This window comes from Typopeltis vanoorti, chromosome 6 (assembly GCF_054136105.1).
Source record: "Typopeltis vanoorti isolate ZY-2024b chromosome 6, IOZ_Tvanoo_1.0, whole genome shotgun sequence".
Classification (NCBI taxonomy): Eukaryota; Metazoa; Arthropoda; class Arachnida; order Uropygi; family Thelyphonidae; genus Typopeltis; species Typopeltis vanoorti.
Genome location: NC_143554.1, coordinates 125,974,663 through 126,000,113, shown reverse-complemented (window position 1 = coordinate 126,000,113; position 25,451 = coordinate 125,974,663). Strand labels below are relative to the sequence as shown.

The 25,451-nt window shown below is 36.1% G+C and overlaps 2 protein-coding genes across 3 annotated transcripts in view; one reads left to right on the top strand and one right to left on the bottom strand.

Annotated features, from left to right (window-relative positions):
- The window catches only part of LOC150105916 (neurotactin-like), a 66,594-nt gene extending 63,344 nt beyond the window's left edge, over positions 1–3,250 (bottom strand). Inside the window, exon 1 of the mRNA XM_090394400.1 lies at positions 3,151–3,250. The gene's annotated coding sequence lies outside the window, so the exon portion shown is untranslated. The remainder of the gene's footprint in view (positions 1–3,150) is intronic.
- LOC150105915 (KICSTOR complex protein ITFG2-like) overlaps positions 1–25,451 on the top strand; it is a 105,341-nt gene that overhangs the window by 14,163 nt on the left and 65,727 nt on the right. The window contains exons 1-2 of one of the 2 annotated variants that reach the window (XM_090394401.1): positions 23,251–23,407; positions 23,879–23,974. In XM_090394401.1, the coding sequence (XP_090250527.1) occupies positions 23,312–23,407; positions 23,879–23,974 (192 nt within the window). In that variant the 5' untranslated portion in view covers positions 23,251–23,311. Of the gene's footprint in view, positions 1–23,250; positions 23,408–23,878; positions 23,975–25,451 lie in introns of those variants that run through there. The other variant, XM_090394402.1, reaches the window with a different exon arrangement.

Here is a 25,451-nt window from a genome sequence, read left to right as displayed (position 1 = left end):
AAGTAGTTTGCCTAATCAAGAAAGAAATACAAGGGATTAAGCTTATCAAAGCTATCAATGTCTGATTATCACTTAGTAGGCTTGTTGCATTGCATTGATTTTAGTATGAGTAATATGTTTTGGCTGTGGGTTCTATGATTGTTTAACCAACGTAATACAGAAGGTGTGTAGTGCTCTGTTGAGGGGTATCTAACTACATGATTAATCATATGTAAACTCCGACATGACAATATTTAAATTAAAGTTACTTGTCTACACAGAACCATCACTCGTGGTTTAAAATAATACTGCATAACTAATATTCTGTACACAGAGAATCTTTATTCATACTGGAAGCTCATACGGAGGTAGCAGGGTTTTTCTTCCGGAAACTCGGGTTTTTCATCCCGCAATGCAGGTAAGCCGACCAGAACAACACACGACAGTAGCAGACATAATAACTAGCCTTATAACTCCAGACAACTCAACCCAGTGGTACTCATGCCGAATGCCAACATTATGGTTTCAAAATTATTGGTCTAAAAGGATAAAATTTTGTCCTTTTAGACCAAATTGATCAAAAAAAAAATCAATATCGCTAAAAATTAAAGTCATAAAAATAAATACCATAAATTATTGATTTATGTTATGATTTTAAAATATGATAGCATGGAAAATAATTTATGTAATTATAGAAATAAAAATAGAAATATACATTTATCTGGAAATTTTAAAGGAGTAAATTGTCCTAAAAAATGTGCCATGGTATAAAGTTGGAAATAGATCCGAATCCTTGTGCACTTGGAATAAAACAATCGAGTTGAAGAAATGATGGATCTGAAAGCTGGGTTAAATAAAACACTTCGTCATATTTAGAGAGTACAAATATGAACATTTTGAGAAAAATTAAGGGAATTAGCGGATGGCATCAATGGCCAGGATCATAATAAAAATGAAGATATTAGAGAAGAACTTAATATCGTTAGTACTCAAGGATGTGTGAGCAGAGCTAATCTCAGATAACACGGTCACTTGAACAGAATAGGAAAGGAAACGTTAGCGAAACAGGTGTTTGATGGCAGGATTTGCTCGAAAAAGACTCAATGATAAACCAAGATCTAGGTGGATTCATCTAGTAAGACATACCTTAGAAGACCGAAATGTAAGACCCGACAATATTGGAGTCCTAACAGACAACGGACTAATTTGGAGGGAAATTATTACTGAGAAGTTTGTAATTATGAAAACCTTTCATGTAGTACTATCATACTATCCTGTACACCCCTTAAGGATACATGACAGGATTTGGCGCTTTACATTATCTATAAATGTTATTTTTTTAAAGTTAAATTCTCATGATTAAATATAGACATTAAATCTATAAAATATGCAGAATTAAATCGCTTTAATTATGACATTCGTAAAAAAAAAATAGAACAGACATACACAGTGTACTTTTCTTTCATAGAAAACGAAAAATACAGTGTGTATTAACTCTGCAAGAATTAATCTTCATCTGATATTCAACGGAAATTATTTTGTTAACGTGTCCATACGAAGCAAATCTTTATGAATTGTTTAACAGGCTTGTTACCATGGAAACCGTACATTTCGTTGATGCCTTTTATGCACAAATAATGTATTATGCCATTTCTCTTACAATTTGTTCAGTGAATGCGTTGCTATGCAACCGCTTGGGTCAATGTCTGGTTCCTAGCTTCTTGCACACCTAGCTCTCTCTCTCTCTCTCTGTCGTTGGAGAAGCATATTCTAGCAGGCAATGAGAAGCGTTAACTGATAATCGCTATCGATCCACAAAGGTAAGGCATAGGTAGATACATACATTCCTACATGTCTGAGCTATTTATTTCTCGGGTATGATCGCCAAGCAATCCTCTGTAACATGGGATGCTGGTGGCTATATTTAGAACTCCTACATAGGGGTGCTTAGATCACTCGTCATCATAATTACTAGAATCTCTTGTCACGCAGGGCGGGAGGATGGAATTTACTATCGCAGACAATCATTGTTTTGTATCTGATTGCCAATAAACTTTTTTCAAACACCCAAGTTACTGACCTCGCACTGACTTGGTTGTGGAACCGGTATTTATACAAGGGGGTGACAAGATGTTCGTGACTTATTGCACAACATCGAACTCATTGAATCACTTTACTTGTCTTTCTTTCCTTATCATGTTCTTAAAAAAAAAAATAATAATAAATAAAGCAGCACGCACATGAACACACACAAATATATATATTCACACACAAAGTGATGGATATTAACAAGGAATCTGAAAAAGGTGCTCCTGTATTTTAATTACTACTTTCACGCCCAAGAAAAGAAAAATCCAATTATAGACCGACAGTTACTGTTTGAAAACAGAATTATAATAAGATTTTCTTTAAATAAATAAATTCTTTGTTTTTAACTAGTCAACAAATGAAGAACAAAATCGTTAGTATTCATTTAAGAATACTCGCTAATACAAAACGAAGCAGAAATTTTCGAAATGGAATAATCATAAAAAAATTGCAAGAAAGACGTGCATAAAATTGGACATCCTTATCTTAAAAAGCAGATAAGGATGTCCAATACGGAATATCCGTTGATTTTGTGTCCATTTATTATTTATTTATTTATCGATTAGTATATATATATTACTATTCTAATCGAGTTCGTGTTAATTGTTAAACAATTCTTGATTTGGCTAAGAAGTATTCAAAAAAGATTTTTACAAAGCGGCTTTTGCTATAAAAGATCCGCATGGATGAACTGATTCCTTTATAACATCAACTTATCAATCAATCAATGTTGAACGTAGGAAGCAGTTGGCAGAAGATTGATTGATGTGTTTCAATTGTTTGCCTTTAGAATGACAATATTGGTAAACCTCTCTCTCTCTCTCTATATATATATATATATATATATATATATATATCTGTGAAGTGCTCCCTTTACGTTACGTCTGAATCGGTTTTGGCCTCCCTTTGTTTACAACGGAAAACGCCACTCTCCGAGTTCGGCATCACACAAAGAAAAAGCGTGGATATTTCGATCTAACCAATGTACCCCACAATCCAAAAAACATTCCATAAACATCTTTCGTAACTGCCACCTACTTCTACATTGTTAGTTAGTAAAGGAAAAAAAAAAACTGAGCTCACCTTGTCGATAATGTGAACGTTCTAATATCTTGTAGCTTCCAGGGGGGCTGTAGGTCGGATGCAGATGGTGTGCATTCAGAGCTTCCGACGCCGACAGCAAGCGTTACCCTTAGTGATTTGTATCCATACTGTTGTGACGTCATGTAGCCTTTCAAGGGCAGCTTCACTGTGGCGCCATCTCTTGAGTACGTTGAGAATGTTTAGGAATATAAACCATAGCACAGTGTTCGAAATTATTATCAATTCTCAGTGAGCAAATTAGATGCTCATTAAACAATGAGCAAATCCACCCTCAGTTTATCTCTTTTCATTCATTATTCCTTTCATCTATCAACCCTAATTGTAAGAAACTTTAGGTGAGGAAACGAAACAGTCTTCAATGGAGCAAGTGCAATTTTTGGGGCCTCCGCAACAAGTCTTCGATGGTTTCTTTGAGACCTTGAGAGGTTTTTTTTTTTTTTTTTTTTTTTTTTTTTTTTTTTTTTTTTTTGTCGAGCTTTTCAGAGCCTTCGTTGGGCCCACCCAAGGCCGGGTTCATAGTAAGGTGCACTAAGTTATAACTAGAGGCCACATCAAAAATGAGTCGCAAATGATTAAAAAAATCTTAAGTCAGGAGCTTCGAGTTTAACTTGCTAAGGTATCCAAAAAAAAAGGATAAATCCGGCTCTGGTCGCTCACTTGAGCTCTCAAAATTCCCCACATCTTTAAGTGATGTCGCTGTGGAATGGATATTGAGACTTCTACGTTATCTACTTGGATAAATGAATTGTGTGAGCAAGTAGGAAATTAGCAACAAATTATTCTTCCTCTGTTATCCCCTCCTCTGAAGAGTGATGGATCTAGAGGGGCGATCCTTCTAAATATATTCCAGAAATTTCTTAGAGACATGCTATTTAGATAAGGAATCGGCAGTATTCTTACAATCGTATAGTAGATACCGCTGCCAAGTTTTCTTAAATTAATATCAAAAGAGAGAGAGAGAGAGAGAGGAGAAGGAGATGCAATTGCTTATCAGGAAATATTTAGACTCTCCGATCGATGATATGTTGAATGGTTATTTGGAACAGAAGTTCGAGACTGTTTAGTACATAATAATCATGGAATCTGTAAAATCGAGGATGGAAATATGTTTAGTGTACTACAATAATACTACCACATACTAGCATATATTCACATATACAAGTATATGGGAACTCTTTTCAGTAAAAACAGGAAACATTGATTGGCATTCAAAATTTCTCTGATCGAGTTAAAACACGAGGGGGAACTGTTGGTGTCATAAATGATTTGGCAGTTGATATTGTTTAAGGTAGGAATGACATGTTTCGTTTAGTGGTAAGAAAGTGTGTATCAGAATTAATTAATGCGCTTTTGATAATCTCCAATGAATCGCTGAGATTGAGAGTAGTACCTTCTGATGGAAATTTTCCATGTGTTATTCATAGAGGGAGGGAGCGTATTGCATATAGAGCTGAGAATTATCGACCAGTGAATCTTATGAGTATAAGATTCGTTAATCTTATAAAGTCAAAGTAATGGGAAAATTAATTAGAAATCGTATCCAGAATTCCTTGATAGGGGTCACTTGTCGAATATGGCACCACATGATTTCCATCATTTAAGATCGATTATGACAAATCAGCTTTCTCTTCATGATGACGTCACGAGGATATAAATCGAAACGTAATGGATAGGATGCACTTTATTTGGATTTTAACAAAGCGTTTGATAGCGTTCCACATAAGAAACTTACTAATGCCAAACAGGGAGGAAAATTGATGAGAGATAAACAACAGGAAGTAGTGTTTAGAGGTTACGGATTTGCAAAATAGCCAGGAAGTTAGAAGAGGAATTACCCATGGCTCGTGATTAGGGGTTAGGGCCCTTGTTGTTTAATATATTTATGTGATTGAGGTTCAAATATTAAAACCTCTCTTCTTGCTGATGTTGTGAAGCTGGATAGAGTATTAATTATTTGGATCACCTAATTTCTTTATAGCATGGTTTTAAAAGAAGAACGAACAAGTAACTGGGTTTAAATTTTTTTTGTGAACAAATGCAGGTATATGTGATTCATTAAGACGATAATATTAAATATAAGTTGAATGAATAGACTTTAGAAAACTTTAATGAATACAAGGATTTGGCTGTTTTGGCAGGTAGAGAATTCAAGTTCAGAAATTGTATTAGTAAAGCTCAACACAGTGTAAGCTTAATTAAAATAAACTTCAGCCATATGAGAGAAGGAAAGCTGTGATAATTATGCGAGTCTCTGGTCAGGCCAATATTGGATTAAGTCTCCCAGATTTATTCTCCTTAATAGAGGGCAAGAAAATCGATGGTGTTCAGAGAAGAATGAATAAGTGTATTATGAGAATCAGTTGGGTAATTAAAATGGTATTTTATGTAACAGGAGATGGAGAAAGGATTTAATTGATTTTATAACGTTAATCCAGGACATACACAAGATAAAGTGTAGTACATTGTTGCATTTGGTTGAAGAATGACTGTACTAGAGAGTATACCAAAACGATAGTGAAGAAAATATTGAGAACATATGTACAAAATGTATTCTTTACTGTTAGGTTTGAAAATATGTTGAATAATCTTCAGCAACAGGAACGGAGAATCTATGTAGCTTTAAGAAGGAGTCGATGGTATTGTGGCTAGAGGATAGGTTAATTAATACCTTATATACACCGAGTGGCCACATTATTAGGAACACCTCCATTAAGGGAAATGGGTAAGCATTCAGAGAACAAACATAGTTAACAGACAGTTATGCTGACCTCATAGTCTTAGTTCTTCAAACCTCGCGTGCGGCGTAATGGCATGCACTATAAAATTTCCAGTGTGGATACTAATAATTGTCCAGAACAATATAGAAGCTAGCAGTCATTATCGCATGCACTTTAATAAGTGGACGCAATCCATGGCACGAAGCGATATTACACCATTACATCGCCATGTTCAAGCTCATCGTTCATGATACAATACAATACAATACATTCAAGTAAAAAGAATACTCTATGAAAGGAATCCGCCATATCCAGACAAGTTCATCATTCCACAGGACTGGTTTATGTTGCTCCACTGCCAGGTTCTATATTACCTTGACCTGATGCCAACCGATGGTGTCTTCGTTGTTGTTAATAAATACATGTGTCTGTAGCTCTTCCTTGAAAAATCCATGACATGCAGCTCTCTATATGTCGGGAAAAAAAAACTTTATTGAATTGCGTATGAGTTCTTGTATTTCTCAATACCTAGCCATCTTAGGAAGTGTCGGTTTCTGGAAGTCAGTATTTTAAGGCCTACTTGGACGTATCTTGATTTCAATATCATCTAAATGGCATCCAGACATAATTTTATATGAAATACTCTTTCCGGTATTCATTTCCTCATAACTTTATTACCGCCGACATCCAGTATAGCCTAAAAAATTTTCATATTGCGTTCTCTCCAAATGCAAAACTTCTTAAAGCTACTTAAATTCTCTGCTTCTATAATTCTTCTGTAAAAGAATGAAATCATTTGTTCTCTCTTATTCTTCTTCTTCTCCTGTGTATCCTCTACCTTAACTTAATTTATCCGAGCGATTGAGATACGCCTGTTATCTGTCCTACTCGTATTTATTCCCTGAGATAACTCATAAAATTCAGTTCCGTCCATCTTCTCCCATCTCTTAATAGATAAATTCTACAAGTTCAGTAAATCAGCCGATTCTTGTGGCTATCATGATATAACTCCCGCTGCATTTAGTAGATCTTCTCTGAATACTTCCTGATTCTCTTCCTATCTATTATAAATCTGGGCTAGCAAAGTTGTGAGTTGAATCCTGGGTGGTCTGGCCCTACACTTTTAATGATAATACGAATTAATGAATTAAATAAAGGTTATTAGTGAAAAGAAAAATAAATTATATTAATAAAAGTCATTATTAAACAAAAACAACACTAACAAAAAAAAAATTTGAATTTCTCAGCAAGTCCAAGAATTTTTGCAAGAAGCAAACTTCCAATTTCAAATTTTGTAAACAAAAATTCATAAAAAAATACTGAATATATGAAGTGTTTCAGTGATCATACTAATTATTGATTGTACGAAAGTAGTAATAAACTTATCTATAAAATGTAAAGGTGAAACTTTTATGAATTTTTATTTATTTGTTTTCATATTTTGATGTATTTATTTTTACATATTTATTCATATATTTAGTGTTATTTATTTGCTTTTAGATTTATTTATTTAATTTGATTTAATTAAATTTTTATTTTTTGTAAAATATTCATAACATGAAGAAGCAAGGAATGTAAAGCTTCATGACATGGAGACAAAAAATTCCCCAAAAAAGTGCGAGATCATTTATGAATGACTAATAAGCACCTCTTGGTAGAAATTTATTTGTCCATCTATTCATCTCATATATATATATATACATACAGTTTTTTACAAATTTTTAAAAGTAGTTTTAAAATAGTTTTTAAAAAATTATGAATAGTTTTTTCCATGAGATTTAATTTCGAATTACTGTTATTATCTTTGACAATTTGTCCTCTGTTATCTTGTCTAATGGTTGAAATTATTAGAGAAGAATTGTTTAAATTTGTTCTCTCGAATGTTGAACAAAATGATCGTTGCTTTCGTTGCTGTCTCTAATAACTTCGATTCTTGGTATTACCGGATCGTCCCTTTTTATTTAATAGAAATATTCAACGAGACAACAATGCTGCAGCCAAGCGTTAAATCTAATTACTAAGAAAACTAGACCACTTTGAAAAATATTCAAAAATGACAAACAGGGTCTTCTTTTTTTTCCCCCAACTTCCTCTTCCCACGCGAGCATCTCTACAGACCGCATCGCTGATTTCTGCTGAATTAGTAATACCACATAGTTATGTCTGACATCGTTTATTCTCACTTGGGAATTTCGGTCTAATAAGATGGGGGGGGGGGAAGTTGCATCCTTCTCAGTCATCTCGATAGACCACATTGTGAAACCGATTTCCACTTCGTTCAAATATATCCAAAGGATGTAGTTTTTTCTACATAGCTTAAAGTTTTAATAAAAATTCATATTAATCAAAGGAGAGAGACCGAAATTATAAAGAATTCCTTTCGCCTCAGATACTTCAGAAGATCTCTCAAAAAATTTAGTCTCATCGAACTAAAACAACTAGTTAATTCGCAAAAGATAAAGATCTTATCTACATAGACCAATGCGATCTTTTCCTCTAATGATCTCAGCGTTCAACATTTTCAGCTAAATTTGGAATGTAGTTATATCTTTCTTTGCTTAAGATTATCTGGTAACCTTTAAGCAACGTTAAGGTTTACAGATCTCAAAGGTTACAAATAGCGTCGTTTAACCACTTCGTACAAAGCTTAGAATATAACTTTTCCTTATGCTGTTTAAAGTCCGCTGACCAATTAGATGAGAACTTAGATCAGTATTTTAAAAGAAGAAAAAGAAAGTAAACTGTCTCAGAGACAGCATTGCAAATCGTATCACTTACCGAATTCCACCATTTTTCTCTACCATTTAACCAGCTTTACGTAAATAAGTTAAGCGCCGCGCGCAATTGGATGAACGATACTTTTCGATTGGAAAAGAATTGTGTTCGATTCTCTCGTCACCACGAGAGGGATCTCTATCTGGACTTTTTTAATAGAAGATGAGTTATCCGATCTACGGAAGTAATAGGGTTTTTCCTTCCGGAAACTCAAGTTTTTTCATCCAACATACAAACAAATCGGTCATGAGAACATACAATTTACAGACAATATATTCTGGTGGTGGTGGGCTGTAGATGGCACTGTATGTTGATGGTGGTGGTGTCATGTAGTTGAAGGATTAAGTAAGGGATAAGTTGTAGGAGTAGTGTGCCCTCACACGATGAGTCCTCAGAGGTGTCATGTAATAATAACATGATGAAACGAATCATGCACTCAGTAAGCAAGAGGTTGGCTTTAATTTGGAAGTAACTACTTGGTGGCTTTTTTTGTTTCATTTGTCAAAAATGTAAATTCCCTTCTGAAATTTAAGCAATACCAAACAACAGCAGGCAACAACAACAACAATTCTATCAATGGTTAAAAATAATGCCACGGAAGTATGTTGGTCTTTCTTCAGCCAGTTTTTCCAAGTTAGTGGAAACTCAGATATTTAACTAACTCAAAAAATAGATCGCAGAACTCACTCTATTTCAGAAATAATATATATCTATTATGATTTTAAGCCGATGAGATGACAGCAATTATTGGCGATACTCTCCCAGAAAGACTTGAATCATGTCAAACTTGAGCTCACCTATCACTAAGGCCTGGATGCACAGTTAGGGTTAAAAGACTTTAGAGGATATATTATTATTTTATTTAAATCACTATGAGAACTAGACTTCAATAAATAATCTGGAATTCGAGCTTGTGACTATGACTAAACTTTTGAATCACTTTGACAGCTTCAAAACTTTTCTGCTACTAACTATAGTTCAATGGTGGTGCAACCTGTGGTCCAGGGGCCGCGTCTGGCCCTCGAACATTTGTTATACGGCCCGCGATGAAAGTGAACTAAAACAGCATTTTAAAATTTGTTCATTATTTCAAGAAAACCATGAAAATCCGACACTAAAATAAGCGAAAATAAACGAATTTAAAAGACTGTGACTCTCGTTGTGGCAAACATATGAGACTTTATAGTGACACTGTAATTCCAATATTTTCTGAAGTGAGCATTTAAAACCAAAAGTAAGGTATTTAAAAAAAGTAAGTGATAAATAATCAACTAACGCCTTTTATTCCCTTATAGGGAATAGGCGAGACCTTTTAACACTCTCTAGGTTTTGGAGGCTGAGTGCGCAGTTACATCTCCAATGGTAGCCAATCAGAGATAGCTGGCCCGAGGAAATCACTAATTATAAGCGGCAACATCTGTTTGCCCGTCTCTCAACGAAGAGATGGGCAAACAGATGTTGCCATCTCTTGGACCTAACCGTAACAGGATATGTTACTGTCTGAAATTAGGTGGATTCTTCTGTCGATTTTCTTGAGTTTATGGGACGAAAAAACCCGAGTTTCCGGGAAGAGAAAAGAACTCCCTCTTGCCATATCTGAGATCCACTAAGTCGGGAACCAGTCGAAAATAAGCTTAGAAAAAGTTTCTCCAGAGAGCGACTACACTTGAACTTAAGTCTACCTTCGGGCGACCTAGCGCAGAGGATGCAAGAGCTACTTTCACTGAGCTACACAAGTTTTAAATCTCGAATCGCGCTGTTGAGAAACAAATCTATCTTTAAATATCGCACTATAAGGAGGGGAAAAGTTGGACACCACTGCCATAGTTCAACATTTTAGGTCGAATATCACTACTTTAGAAGGCGTTTAATACTTCGGTTTCTGATGGATTTTATACCTCGATTAATACAACCTCCTGATTGCATTCCTCCTGGAGAATATTGCATCTATTTTTCTCATTTCTTTTTCATGTACTATGTCCGTTTTCTGCCAGAAGTTTAGCGGATTGTTTGATTATAGTGGATCAGGTTGGAACCTGTATATAAATAAGTGAGTAAAACGAGTTATTTCAGCATTTCTTTGATCGAATCCGTAAAAATAATTTTCCAAGTGATTACTTTTCTGATTTTTGTGCGTATGATATGAGTGTATTTAAAAATCGTATTAAAATTCAAATTATCCGTATCTCACTCAAGTATTTGTCAATGATAATCTAATCTCATCTCACCACGAAGCTTAAAACTTTTGTGCTTCTCATATAAATCTGCAGGTGAAGCATAGCTGTTGCTCATTTGAACTTTGTACTTTCCATATTTAAAAGTATATTAATTGATAACTTAAAGTATTTAAAGTTATCCTACAATTAATTGCATTGGATAAATTAAGATGAGCGCTGATGCGCTATGCACTCTTAAAACTTTCAGAAATCAATAAAATTATGCGGTCAAATTGACATGAATTTTTAGTATGGGTTGCATAAGCCACACGACAGCACACCCAACCTAAATGGGCACGCCACTCCACTGATATATATATCTTCTTCTTTGAGTGCCATCTCCTATCGGAGGTTGGCGACCACCTTGGCAAATTTTGAGCGATTCTCAGCTATTCTGAGCAGTCTCTCAGAGTTCATACCAGTCCACTGTCTGATATCTGCCAGCCAAGATTTTCTTCGTCTTCCTTGTCCTCTTCTTCCATTTATCTTCCCTTTTATAATCAATTGAAGTATCTTATATTTTTCATTACGAAGTAGGTGACCAAGATATACAGTTTTCCTTCTTTTTATGGTATCTAAAAGTTCACGTGATTTCCCCATTTGTTTCAGTACTTCCTGATTGGACGTTTTTGCTGTCCATGGGATTTTTAACATTCTTCTGTATAACCACATCTCAAAGGCTTCAAGTCTTTTTATTGATGTTGTCTTCAAGGTCCATGTTTCTGCACCGTACAGCAGTACAGACCATACATAGCATTTAACCATGCGTACTCCAAGCTCTAAGTTTAAACTGTGGTTACACAGTGTTGATTTCATCAAGAGAAAAATTTTTCTTGCCATTTCAATTCTAACTTTTATTTCCATTTCTGGATTGCAATCTTCATTTAACCAGCATCCGAGATATTTAAACTTTGCACTCTTTCTATTTGTTTCCTATTTAAAGAAAGTGCTAAATTAATAATTGGTTTCTTACTTATGACCATGAATTTAGTTTTGGTGATATTTATTTTTAATCCCATTTTTTTCACTCTCTGCATTTATTAGCTCCAAAAGATTTTGAAGATCCTGAATATTGTCAGCCAGAAGAGCTGTATCATCGGCATATCGGATGTTACTGATGATTTCACCATTTACACTAATCCCTTCCTTTCTTCCTTCCAAGACTTTTTGAAATATGGCTTCTGAGTAGATGTTAAAAAGAAGAGGTGACAGCACACATGCCTTACTCCTCGTTTGATGTTAATGGAGTTTGTAATAATGTCATCAACTTGAACAGATGCCTTTTGGTTCCAATATAAGTTTTCAACGATCCTGATGTCTTTACCATCTAATCCAATTCTTTTTAATAATACAATCATTTTAGCATGTTGGACTTTGTCAAATGCTTTCTCAAAGTCGATGAAGCAAATGAATATTACCTTGTTTTGGTCAATACATTTTTGAAATAAGATCTGAGAACAGAAAAGGGCCTCTCTTGTTCCCAAGCCGTTTCTAAAGCCGAATTGGGTATCACTGATGGTGTCTTCACATTTTCTGTATATTCGTTTTTGAATTATTTTCAGAAACATTTTGAGAACGTGACTCATTAGTGCTGATCATTCTACAAGTTTTCGCATTTACTTTTTTAAGTAGCATGATGAAGGTCGACTGTAACCAGTCTTGAGGGATTATGCCTGTATCGTAGATCTTATTAAATAGCTTTACTAATATGTTAATGTTGTCACCTTCTAATAACTTTACTATTTCTGCCGGTATTCTATCTGGTCCTAGGGCTTTACATTTTTAGCTGAGTTCAATGCACATTCTACCTCTGATTTTAGAATGCATCGACCTTCCATATGTTCATAAGTATTTTCTGGGTTCTGTCTGTCATCAGTAAAGAGTTCTATATATTTCACCCATTCTTGTATTTTGTCATCCTTTTTGGATATAATTTCTCCCGTTTTGTTTCGAAGGATACAGAATTGTTTTTTCTTATATATACCTGAGTTCTCTTTCATATTTTTGTGTAGATTAAAATTGTCATGTTTTTCCTGTAGAATTTCTATTTCTTTACATTTTTCATTCATCCAGATTTCTTTTGCTTTTTTGATCTTGTGTTTAATAATTTTCTGAACCTCTGTATATTTTGTTGGATTATGATTATTATAGGATCTGCGTTGATCCATGAGAGAGAGAGAGAGAGAATTTCATCAGTCATCCAATCTTTTTTTTTTACTGCTCTTTTAGGACATAAGGTATTGGTACATTTCTCTATGAAGACAGATTTCAATTTGTCCCACGATTCATCAACCCTCATGATGTCATCATTCTTGATAAGTGCTAGCTCTTGATTCAGATCTTGACTCAATTTGCTTCTTATCTGTGTTTTTTAATTTTCTCAAATCAAACCTTTTTTGTTGATGTTTCTTAAGCATAGCTTTCAGTCTAAGTTGTAACTCTGCCACCAGTAGGTTATGATCAGAAGCAATATCTGCACTAAGATAGGTTTTTGTACTCTTTATAGAACTTCGAAATCGTTGATTAATTAGTAAGTAATCAATTTGGTTTCTGACTATATTCCCATTATTATCCTGTGGTGATCGCCAAGTATACAATCTTCGAGGTGGTAGCTTAAACCATGTGTTTGTGATTATTAGCTCCTCTTTCTGGCAGAATTGAAAAAGACGGTCACCTCTCTCATTTCTTGTGCCCAGTCCATGTTCGCCAACTACATCTCCACTTCTACCTTTCCCAACTTTAGCATTGAAATCACCCATGACTATGTTAATATCATGCTTTTTTGTATTTTTCATTAGTTCTTTTAATTGATCATAAAATTCTTCAATCTCGGTATCACTCTTGTCAGCAGTAGGGGCATAGACTTGTATAAGATTAACATCTAGTGGTTGTCCTTTCAGTTTTAATAACATCATCCTATCTGAGTAAGGGATGAAGCTCAACGGTGACTTATTGTTCTCTTTGTTTATTATTATTCCAACTCCGTTTTGATGGTTGTTTTCACAACTTCCAGAGTGATACATTGTCATGTCATTGACTTGAGTTTTGCCTGATCTTGGCCACCTAACTGCACTCATTCCTAAAATTCCAATTTCAAGTCTTTTCATTTCTTGGATAGCATTTCTTAGCTTACCTGCTTCATACAAGGTTTTGACATTCCAGGTTCCTAGTTTTACTGAGCGCACCATGTTGAGCCCGGGGATTCTTCGCAACCCTGTCCCATTTAAGGGACGCCGGTAACTCGGGGCCATTTGTGTAGATTTGCTCGCCATGGTGGTTAGTCTGGAGAGAGAATAGAGCAGTAGTTTCTCCATTTGCTTTCTGCTCTGCAGTATTACAGACGTACACAATAAACTGTATTGCCATCTGCAATTTTCTAATCACAAGCTGTACCGTCATCATGAGACTTCAACCTTGTGTCAGTACTGACAAAGCTGCTTCCCTTTGCCAGAGGATTGAATCCTTTATTTTTCCTTGTAACCCTAGGTAGGGGCCCTAACCGGGTACTGACAGCCGGAGCCAGCTGAGCCCGGGTTGTTTATAGAGGTCTGCTCCTCTGAAGATTCTTCCGCACATTTCACTGTTGGGATACAAATCCTCTTCCACTGATTTGTCCGTTGTTCTTCACAGAGGTCCGTTAGCATCCTTGTAGGGAGTGTACCCTACGGAAGGTCCCAGGGAGCACGACGTGGACTTGCCTCACTCCCCGACATATATATATATATATATATATATATATATATATATATATATATATATATATATGTATGTATGTATATTATTTTAGACCCAAACACAATCAACATTCTAACATAGAAACAATTTTAACATGAACTGGAATGTCGGGTCTGTACACACTAGAAAGTACTACTTTCCCCAAAACGCCTATGAACTGATATTTATGTTGAAGGAAGAATGGTTTAAAACATTATACAGTATACTATTGAAGAGTTTTCCCAAAAGACGAAAAGTGTGATCAGGGTCAAAGAGGGACCCAGATATGTATTATTATTATTATCAGAGAACTCCAGGGAGTCAATGACTCATCGAAGAAGGGCGTAGATTATTCACACCAATTGTCATACTTTCTCTTAAATTCATTCACACTGGATGCACTTACTATTTCTATAAGCAGATTATTCCTGTCACTCACTGTCATTGAGCTAGGAAAAAAAAATCTAGCGCTCAACTCTTTTCTTAACAGCATATAAAGTTAATTTCCACAGATCACCCCTTCTTCTCTCCTCATTGCCCCATATCTTTGGATCCATATAACAAAATTTTCATGTAGATATTTTACATATAAAATTTTATAACCTATTTTAGACACCCGTTTAGATTTCTATAGACCTCCACCATATCACCACTCTTTCTCCTGTTTACAAGCGTGTGCAGTTCACATGCTCTCAATCTATTCTCGTAATCTACATTCCGAGAGGTGTAATAAAGATGATAACGAGATTATCATCTTTTGGATTTTGCTAATGCTTTTGATAGAATACAGCATGGTAGACTGTTGAATAAATGGGAGAATATGTGTTTGGATTATAAAATATTAGCGTTGTTAAGAGGATGGCTGACTAACAGATATCAACATAAATTGGTATATGGGGACATGAATCTGCATGCTATAAGGTAACTAGTGGTATACCACAAAGATCAGTCTTGGTCCACTGTTATTCAGTCTGTATATTGATGATATTGGGAAGGATTTGACAGGACATACAGCTATTCATGATGCATATGTAGGTAGGGTATTCAGCAATGCTTCTGACATACAGTACTCCCAGAATAATTTGAACAGGCTGGAATTATGGGCATGGGAAAATGGATATCAGTTCAATGTTAGTATATGTAAAATCGAGCACTTTGGCGTGATTAGACATCCAATGGAGTATTATATTGGTGGGATTATGCTAGAAGAAACTGATCGTGCTAGGAATCTTGGAGATTTAGTAGAAAAAATTTGAAGTTGAAGAGCCATACAGCAAATGTTGCATACCTCTCAGAAAATAATGTCAATGCTGAAACTAACTTTAACATGTAAAGATAAGGATGTAATCTTGCTTCATTACAAGGCGTTGATAAGACCTCACTTGAACTATTATGCGCAGGTCTGGTCTCCTGGTTTCAGTTGGGATTATGATACAGTGAAATGAGCGCAAAGGAGAGTGTGAAAAAAATATCAGGATTGTGGAATTTTGATTATGAAGACCGATTGAGAATGTATTGTGCAGACACTATCGAACAATAAAATGAGGGATGATATGATTGAGACTTACACACTTTTGAAAGGGTCATACAGGATTTCATTTGATGGAATTTTTCATTTTATTGTGGGTAGGGAAATGACAAGAGGGCATCCTTCGCAGCTGAGAATGAATTTTGCTAAGAAGGTGGAGAAGGCTAGGTTTTTCTCTGACCATTGGATGTGGTATGTGTAACACTCTTTGACTTCAAGTTCCTTCTGTCACATGCTACTTGAGGAATTTGTTCTGCGATAGCTCAATAAATTCATTTTCATTCTTGTCATGAGGGCCTGTGCATCTCAGTGGAAGATAAACTTATAGTTCAAGTCTAGTCGCCGACTGGAGGAACTTTTATTAAGCCTTTCTTCGACCGATTCTCGAGTTAGTCGATCTCTGGCAGAGGCAAGTGGGATTTTTCTCCCAGAAACTCAAGAAAATTGACAGTAGAATCCACATTATTTCAGACAGTAACATTTCCTGTTAGGGTTAGGTACCAAGAGATGGCAGCACTTGCTTGCCGGTCTCTTCATCGGTAGCGAATTATAATTAGTGATAGTCACTGGCCAGCTATCTCTGATTGGCTATCGGTGGAGATTGAAAGCCTACTCGGCCTCCAAATGCAAGAAAGGGTTTAAAGGCCATGCCTACTAAGGGTATAAAAGGCGTTATCTTATTATTATTATTATATATTTATTCTTGTCATGAAATTCTACTGCTACTCAATTAATATTTGGATAATTAAAGTATCCCATTATGATTCTCTTTTCACTCTCATCTTTTCTATTTGGTGAAGCATTTCTTCATCACTATCAACCGATCCACCAGATCTGTACCACTGTGTAATCGATCTTGTTAGATTTCACCTCACACCGGATGGTTTCATATAGACTGCCATATGAAATGCTGTTAGTAGTAGTAGTACTACATTCATAGGTCTAAACTTTAACTGGATTCAAGTCATCGGTATCATTAGCAGCACGCCCCTCACCTCCTATCTTCTTTTTCCTTCCTAAAAATACTGTATCCTTTATACTCGATACCAGTCTGATTCTGATAGCTAGGTCTCACTAATGCTTACAATCTGAGGACCCAACATATTGACCAAGGCAACAAACTCTACCCCTTTGTTTCTGATAGTCAGTGCATTCGTTTGTAGACATAATAATCTACCTGCATGTTCTTTTGTATACTCTTGTCTGCAGTAAGTATGGCACAGTTCGACTGCTTGCAGATCTCTTCTTCTTCTTCTTCTTCTTCCTCTGCGCGTTTTTCCCGCTTCCATTCCAGGATCCGCGTGTTAGATACGACTTTTTGTTAGTACAACCCCCAGCCGGCCTGTCGCCGAGCCTGCCACTGAGGGGAAAATGTATTTTTTGAATGTAGCAGCGTGTGTTCACGGGGCCGGTTTGCCTCAATGTGCAGATCTCTACTCTTCTCTAATGCTTTATGCATGTAGTCATCTTTGCACGCGTTTGATGGGTCCGAACAGGATGAACACAAATTCGAAATCGTTCTCTCCTCGTCAAGATTTCCATGAAAAAGCCCACAGTTTTATATCATTCTCGCTCTTACACTTACATTCTCACCATCCGTCCCTTTATAACTTAGTTTCCCTAACTCTCTGTGTTAGGTCTCATACCAGTTATTGGTTTTTCAAGACTCCTAATATCAAACGCATTTAGGTATAGGTCGCCCCTCTTATACAAATCAAATCTTCCCTCAAACTCATTCCACACATCCAGAAACTCGCATCAATTCCTCCTGCACAGCCTAAGCATCAAATCGTTTGCCATCATAGCCCTTCTGCTTAATTCATTTTTATCATATCGAGATTGTATAACTGACGATTTGCACTTTCTCACTCTTCATTCTCACTTTTTCCAATACCCTTTCATGTCCTCTAGCTCTCTTCAGATATGCCCATTTTTTATATGGTCTGATTTTGTGCATCCTCTAATGTTCTTCAAAATCTCATTTCTGCTGCTTGAATTTTACGTTCATCGTTCTTTTTAACAATCCATGTTTCTTAACCATACACTAAAGTGGGACTGGACATTACGTTGCAAAATTTTAGTTCGGATTTTCGTCTTGTTTTTTTGTTCAGTGTTCTTCTATTTGTTCTGCAGATTTTACTGAAATTTGTTTATATTTTTTCATCTATCTCTTTGTTTTTAAGATATTTATTATGCACTTTAAATAATTAAACTGGGTTACCTGTTTTATTATTTTATTTTTTATGACTATTTTTGATCTAACATGATCTCGACCTTTAAATTCCATCATGACTTTGTGTGTGTGTGTGTGTGTGTGTGTGTGTGTGTGTGTGTGTGTGTGTGTGTGTGTGTGTGTGTGTGTGTGTGTGTGTGTGTGTGTGTGTGTGTGTTAAATTATATTGTTTAATTTCTACAAGCATACAAGAGCGATCGATAGAAATTTTGAATCGGCTTCCTGTAGGCATGTAATGAGTTCCTGGAGGATGTCCCTAAACCTCACTCGACGCTCCACTTCATCCCACAGATGTTTAATAGGGTTAGAGTCAGTGCTCTGTGGAGGCCAGTCAAGTGTGGTGACGTTTAATCCATAAACCACGTACTTATATCAGCAGCCTTATGACACAGTGAATTGTCTTACTGAAAGAGACAGTGGTCAGTTCTGTATAAACGCCACAAAGTCTGAGGCATTGCAGGGGAGAATTCTCCATGCTTGCTATGCTTGCTACACAAGCTCATTACTTGAGAAAGAAGTAATATTTATTTGTAATAAATGCTTTTATTTTTGTAGATAGAAGACGTCTTAAACTTGCAAGGCAATAATTGAGCTTTGCGTTGTGTATCGCAAGCCGATGCTTGCTCGTCTAGTCAAAGCTACCTTGGCTTGCTCAGTTGTTGGAGTTTCCAGGTCTTTGCTACAGCACTGTGATTTCATGCGCGCGCATAGCCATTTCTGCTCCCTTCACGTCACCTTAAACGCAGGCCATACGCAGTCAAAGTAGCTCTATCCAGTGAGTTTAGCCAGCCTTTACAAGTGTGCATGTTGCTTGGGAAAATTAAATTATAACCAACTTTTTATGAAGATGTTATTGACCAGTTCATAAAGAAGAACCGCAGGGTAGAATTTGTATTCAAGTAGCTAAATTGAAATAAGATAGAATATCATTTGTAAAATAAATGTTGTATTTGTATGATTAAATGTACATAAATTTCTAAATATATAGTTTTAAATGGTCAGTAATTCATTATTCCATTAATCAGACTTCAATCACACCTCTCACTCCCTGAATGATAACAAGAGCAAGCGTGAATTTCAAGACCAGCATTCGCCTCTGAGGCATTGTATTGTCCAAAATGTTAGATACGTCTCGAATTCAATGTTCCTAGCACCACAAACAGACGTCTGAGGCCAAACCATGAAAAACAGGATCATTCCATCACACCGGCAACTCCGAATTTCATATTTGGGGGTTACACACTCTGGTAAGAGACTCACTGGCATCTTCCACACCCACATCCGTTCATCTGCTCAGTAGAGGATGTGGTGTGATGATTTCTTTTCCATAATACAGCTTTCCGAGTTTCTACGTCCTACTGTACAGGCTGTTTGCAGCACTCAAGACGACGCTGCATTTTGGTTCGAGTAATGTGGCGCTTGTATATTATAGTCCTACCACTGAAAACCCATGTTATGAACCTCGGTTATGAATGTTTTTATACACATTCGTGTACCTGTCGAGTCCCTGAATTACGCATTCAACTCATCGGCTGCGAATGTCGTTTTTAGATACAGTAGAGAACAAATTAACAAACGAACACATTTTGAAGAAAAATTTTAATTTCGAGAGAAAAAAAGTAGAAAAATTAAACTACAATTTTATCTGATAATTTATATCTACTCTTCTTTCCCTAACAAGTTTATTAGTTCGCTTAGGCATGGTCTCAACCAACGTAGAACACATTTTTCTTATTTCTGCATCTCAAAACCATACTTATAAAAGTATGGATTGTATTAAGTTATCCTTTATATCACAATTTAATTTTCCAAGTATCTTTTTGGGTTAATGGTAGGAGTGTTTCTTGGCCACCGAAGCAATTGGATGTAATGTTTGAAGAACGCTTTCACTTTTCTTTGAAGTGTAGCATAGAGCGAGATCCGGTTGGAAGATGAGTTTTTTGTCTTTCTGGATCTGTGGGACCACTCTTTTCTCCAATATTTTTATGTATTGGTCACTTTTTATCATACCGGCAAGGCACAAGTGATTCCGGACCGTTATGTGTAAAACAATCCCAGAACATCTTTTTAGCTGGATGTTCAGGAACTTGTTGAAGGTTAGGCAGGAGTACATTTTTCTTTGTACACTTTTGCCCAATGGTGCCTCTTTTTCTGCATATCAAGTTGTTTCTTTTTTAGTCTTTGGGCAGTCCTCCATTCCTTCAACAATCTTCGACGGACTGTATGTCAGAAACATTAATCTCACTAGCTGCCAAGTCTCTAAGTCTACAGCAGGCAATCTTAGATTCATTTTGGTTTTCCCAACTAGAAAACGATCTTGAGTAAGTGCAATTTTCCTTTTCCGTCAGGAGAAGACGTACCTGTCTCTCTATATCTTTTTAAAATCACATTAACAGTATCCAAACCAACACCATACTTAATTGGCAATTTGTCTTTGAGTCATAGATGTGTTTTGTGAAAAAGTACATCTATTTGAATGTTTTATTGGAGATGTATCCATTTAAAAAAAATCAGCTAACGCATTTTATTCCCTTATAGAGAGTAGGCGAGGCGTTTATACCCTATCTAGCTTTTGGAGACTGAGTGGGCAGTTCAATCTCCATCGGTAGCCAATAAGAGATAGCTGGCCCTTGTCTATCACTAATTATAGCAGCCACCGATGAAGAGGCTGGCAAACAAGTGCTGCCATCTCTTGGAATCTAACCCTAATAAGATATGTTACTATGTCTGAGATATGTCTGAAATAATGTGGGTACAAGTTTCTTGAGTTTACGAGATGAAAAACTCGAGTTTCTGGGAGGAATAACCCGCTTGCCCGTGCCAGAGATCGACTAACTCGGGAATCGGTTGAAGAAAGGGTTAGAAAAAGTTCCTCCAGTAGGCAACTAGACTTGAACTTAAGTCTGACGTCAAGCGATCAAGCGCCACTTCCACTGAGCTACACAGGCCTTACACTGTTAAAAACGCACAACACTGTTAATGAATATCGTTGACAGTTAAAACCTCAAAACATCAAATCCGAAAATATTAAACTCAAATCAAAATCAAAATTATTGTGAACTGAAACAAAACCATACCAAACCCAAAAACGTTACGAATATTCGGCGTGTTCATATTAATTTGTTCGATACTGTATTATCCTTCCTAGCACGCTACGGTCACTTTCGGTGAGTTTGGTGAATCGTCCACTGAGGGTAGCATTTGCAGTTGACTCCCTGCATTTCCATCTGAGTATGGTATCATCTAATGACCTGGGGTGGTCCAATTTGTGAACAAATGTCCAAACAGATATGCCTGCAACATGACATTCTATGACAGTGCCTGTTTCAAACTCCATCAGTTACCCTCTCACAGTCATTTCACCTAGACAAATTTGCACTGACTTGGGAGCATCCTAATCCTAATCCTGTGGCTTTCTCTCTTTGTGAAAACTGTAGCTGATTACTAGGGGGATGACTCAAGGTGGATTCCTGTTACCTTCCTTTCCGTAAGTATTTTATGGCTGTAGCTGTGTGTGTTCACGGGACTGGTTTGCTTGTTTTGAGGGATGAAAATCCCGAGTTACCAAGAGAAAACTCTCTACTTTGACTAAAGGTGAGTTAACCGGTCTCTTATGCTACCGGTTACTCACCTTTAGTCGAAAGAGACCAGATAAAGGTTCCTCATGTCATGGACGGGAATCGAACCCAGGTTTTTCTTACCAAAAGGCTTGGTTCATACCGAATGAGCTACAGTGGCTCTTGGGAGCATCATATTTCTCTAATTTAAACCGGGTATAGACACATGTTATACGTCATACTCGTTATACGTCACGATGCACCTTGCTCATAGGCATGTCCGTTGACTTCTTTCCAAGCAGTGTTCTTATATATATATATATATCCATGAATTGGCAAAGTTTACATGCTTATAAGGTAGGAAATGCAACAGCATGGCCAAATTTACGCATAACCTAGACAAAGTATTGAAGACCCGTCATTGTCAATTTCAGTCAGCCTGGTTGGCCGAATGGTTAGCACTCCCCTTCTCCAATCAACAGGCTATAAGTTCTAAACTCGCGTGGGCATGGTATTTGGGACTGTCTTTAAGTAAGAGATGAATTTCATGCCGATATGCGACCACCTCCCCTCTTATTGGTGAACTGAAGTGGCGTGAAAAAGTTCCATATTTGGTTTCTAGAGCAGGGTATCCAGACTATGTTAAAAATAAATCAAAAATACAAAAAATTATATAAAATTTATAAAAAATAAATGTCCTTTGTGCTATAGGTTTGCAAATAACCTTTCATGGGTGGTTGACTGGTTTTCCCTTTCAGTTGTTTCTGACCGTTTGTGACTTTGTAGGTAATGCCCACCTGGTGAGATTTTTACAGGGTAGGTTCACCACTTCTTTCCCGAACTCGCCAATTTTATTCGGGCTCGGGACCGACATATGGCTGGGACCTATTCATGACTGTAATCCATGTGTGTTCACGGGGCCGGTTTGCCTGTTCTGGGGGACGAAAAACCCGAGTTTCCGGGTAAAGAAACTCCTTACCTCCATATGAGACCAGATAAAGGTTCCTCACGTCACTGACGTCACCAAAGGGCTTCGTCTATTCTGACTGTGCTATGGAGGCTCTCTTCATGGGTGGGAACAACATGAAAAAAAGTTTAGCGTTTCACATTACAAGAACCCTTGCCTCAATATAGATGACTTTACTCACAGGATAAGACCTCTAAAAAGTATAGCTTTGGATTACAACTTGAATTCCAGCGCTGTCTCATTTATGAGATCTATTTTTAATGAAGATGACTTTTTTTTTTTTTTTTTTTTGTAGACTGGAGATCTATGAAATAAATTGTCGCTTTAATCGTTGTTTTCCTGCCTGCCATCAGTTGGCGTTGGTGTCGGCCATCTGATCGATGAAGGCGTGAGTTTGTTTTCGGCTTGTGAATATACGTCTTCATCGATCACAATGAGAGCTGTTGCTTTTGTTGAGCACCTGGAATTCGAGTTCAAAGGGAACATCGCAAAAGATGCAATTACTCTGGGTGATGTGGATAACGATGAGGTAAAGATTGTTTTGTTTCTAATGTTTTATATTTCTGTATTATTCACACATAATACAGTGTTATTTGTGGTATAAAATTGTAATAATAATGTTCAGCCTTGAATTCTTCTCTTGTATCCAGCTACAAATAAGTTCTTTTTGGCCTCCTAAAGCTATTTAAGATATACCAGTAATGGAGATAGCTGAAAGATGAAAATATTACTGTCCGGTATTAATTCCACATGAAGGAGATGGTTGATGGAATATTTTATTTGATAATAATCCCTGTGACAGTAATATGCATTGTATTAAGTTTATTATGTGGTCTCTCTACAAATTTCTATTTTTCTGGCCTTAGAGCATTTAATTTCAGAATAACATTTTTGTCATTAACCTGACTGTTAATATAAATATTCTATTTCTTCTTTGTAGAAATTATATTCATTTTATGTACTCTGACAAACTTCATTTTGCTTCCTATTATTTTTACAGAATACAGAATTGGTTGTTGCTAACCTTCAAGGAGATCTTGCAGTGTACAAAGAACAACAGACTCAGCAGTGGGCAGAAGCACATGACTTAGGCATGGTAACAGTTTTTTTAAATATATAAATGATACTCATACTGAGTTGAATTATATACATAGTTGTAAAATTCAGTATTAATAAAAAAATTAAACTTATAGCCTGTAATGTGTCATTAATTCAAAAGTAATTTATGAACAAAATTAAATAAAAATAAAACAAAAACTCGCATTTTAATTATTTTTATACACTGAATAATATATTTTTGTATCTTTAGTGAATATATTATAAATCGCATGGTTGAATTGGAGAGATAAGAGATGGAGAAGGAACTATTGTAATAACCTACACTCATTCTGAATTGCAAAAAGAAAATGTTCTGTTAAGACCTATAGTGGACTATATACAATATCTGACTTATAAACTCTCAAGATACCTATCTAATCTTCTCTCTACAGTTACAGGAAAATCTGTTTCTTACATAAAAAATTCAATGAATTTCAAGAATAAAAATCAAGATTATCCATACAACCACAGATCTTCTAGAAGTTTTGATATAGTGTCATTCTTTACAAATATCTTCCTCTGACTCATACAATTGAATTACTTCATATGATTATCCTCGTGACATTTATTTGACCTCATCATTAATTCAGAATAAATTATACAAGCAGAAAGAAGGAACAGCTATGGGAGTCTTCCAGTTCCCCTGTTTTACCTAATTACTTTAAGGAATATTTTGAACAAAATTCTCAATGTTTTTTTCACCTAAACCATCTGTTTGGTACAGATATGTTGATATTTTTGCTGTAAGGAATTGCTTTGTCCAATCTTCATGAATTTCTTAAGAAAATTAATTCAGTAAACCAAAGAATCAAATTAATCCGAGAAGTAGAAGATAACAACTGTCTTCCTTTTTTTAGATATTCTCGTTCTACGTCAGCCAAATGCCAGTCTACAGTTCTCAGTATATTGAAAACCAACTAATACCAGCCACTTAATTAGAAACTTTTATTTAATACAATGGTTTCCATATAAGCATGCAACTGCCAATATTGATCATCTTCAGTGTATAGTTTGGTGAGATATGGGTCAGAAGCAGCCTTCATTAAATGCTTTGGTTAATTGTTGCATCCAAGCCTTTTTAGATGAAGATGACCTCATTCCTGACATGGTTGCACCTCTCAGACAAGCAATATGGGTTATTTTAGTTGTTTGAGAGGCACAGCGGTGGTCCTAAGATACCCAGGATATCTCACCTTTTGAGAAACCAATCAACTCTGCTGTTTTCGAAATCATGGCTGCAGCCAGATGGGCACCCGCAATAAGCTTTTTATTGAACTCCTAAACATCCTTTGTTTTTCACATTGTGATCAACACTGTTGATGATTACTGACTAGCAGCATTCTTAAATAGTTGCCTAGAACACATTGTGATATACATCACCAGGTATTTTGCATACGGTTGGGTAAGCGACATTTATGTACATCTGCATAAAGGTTTCTAATTTACTGGCCGGTATGTATACGTTGATGCTAACT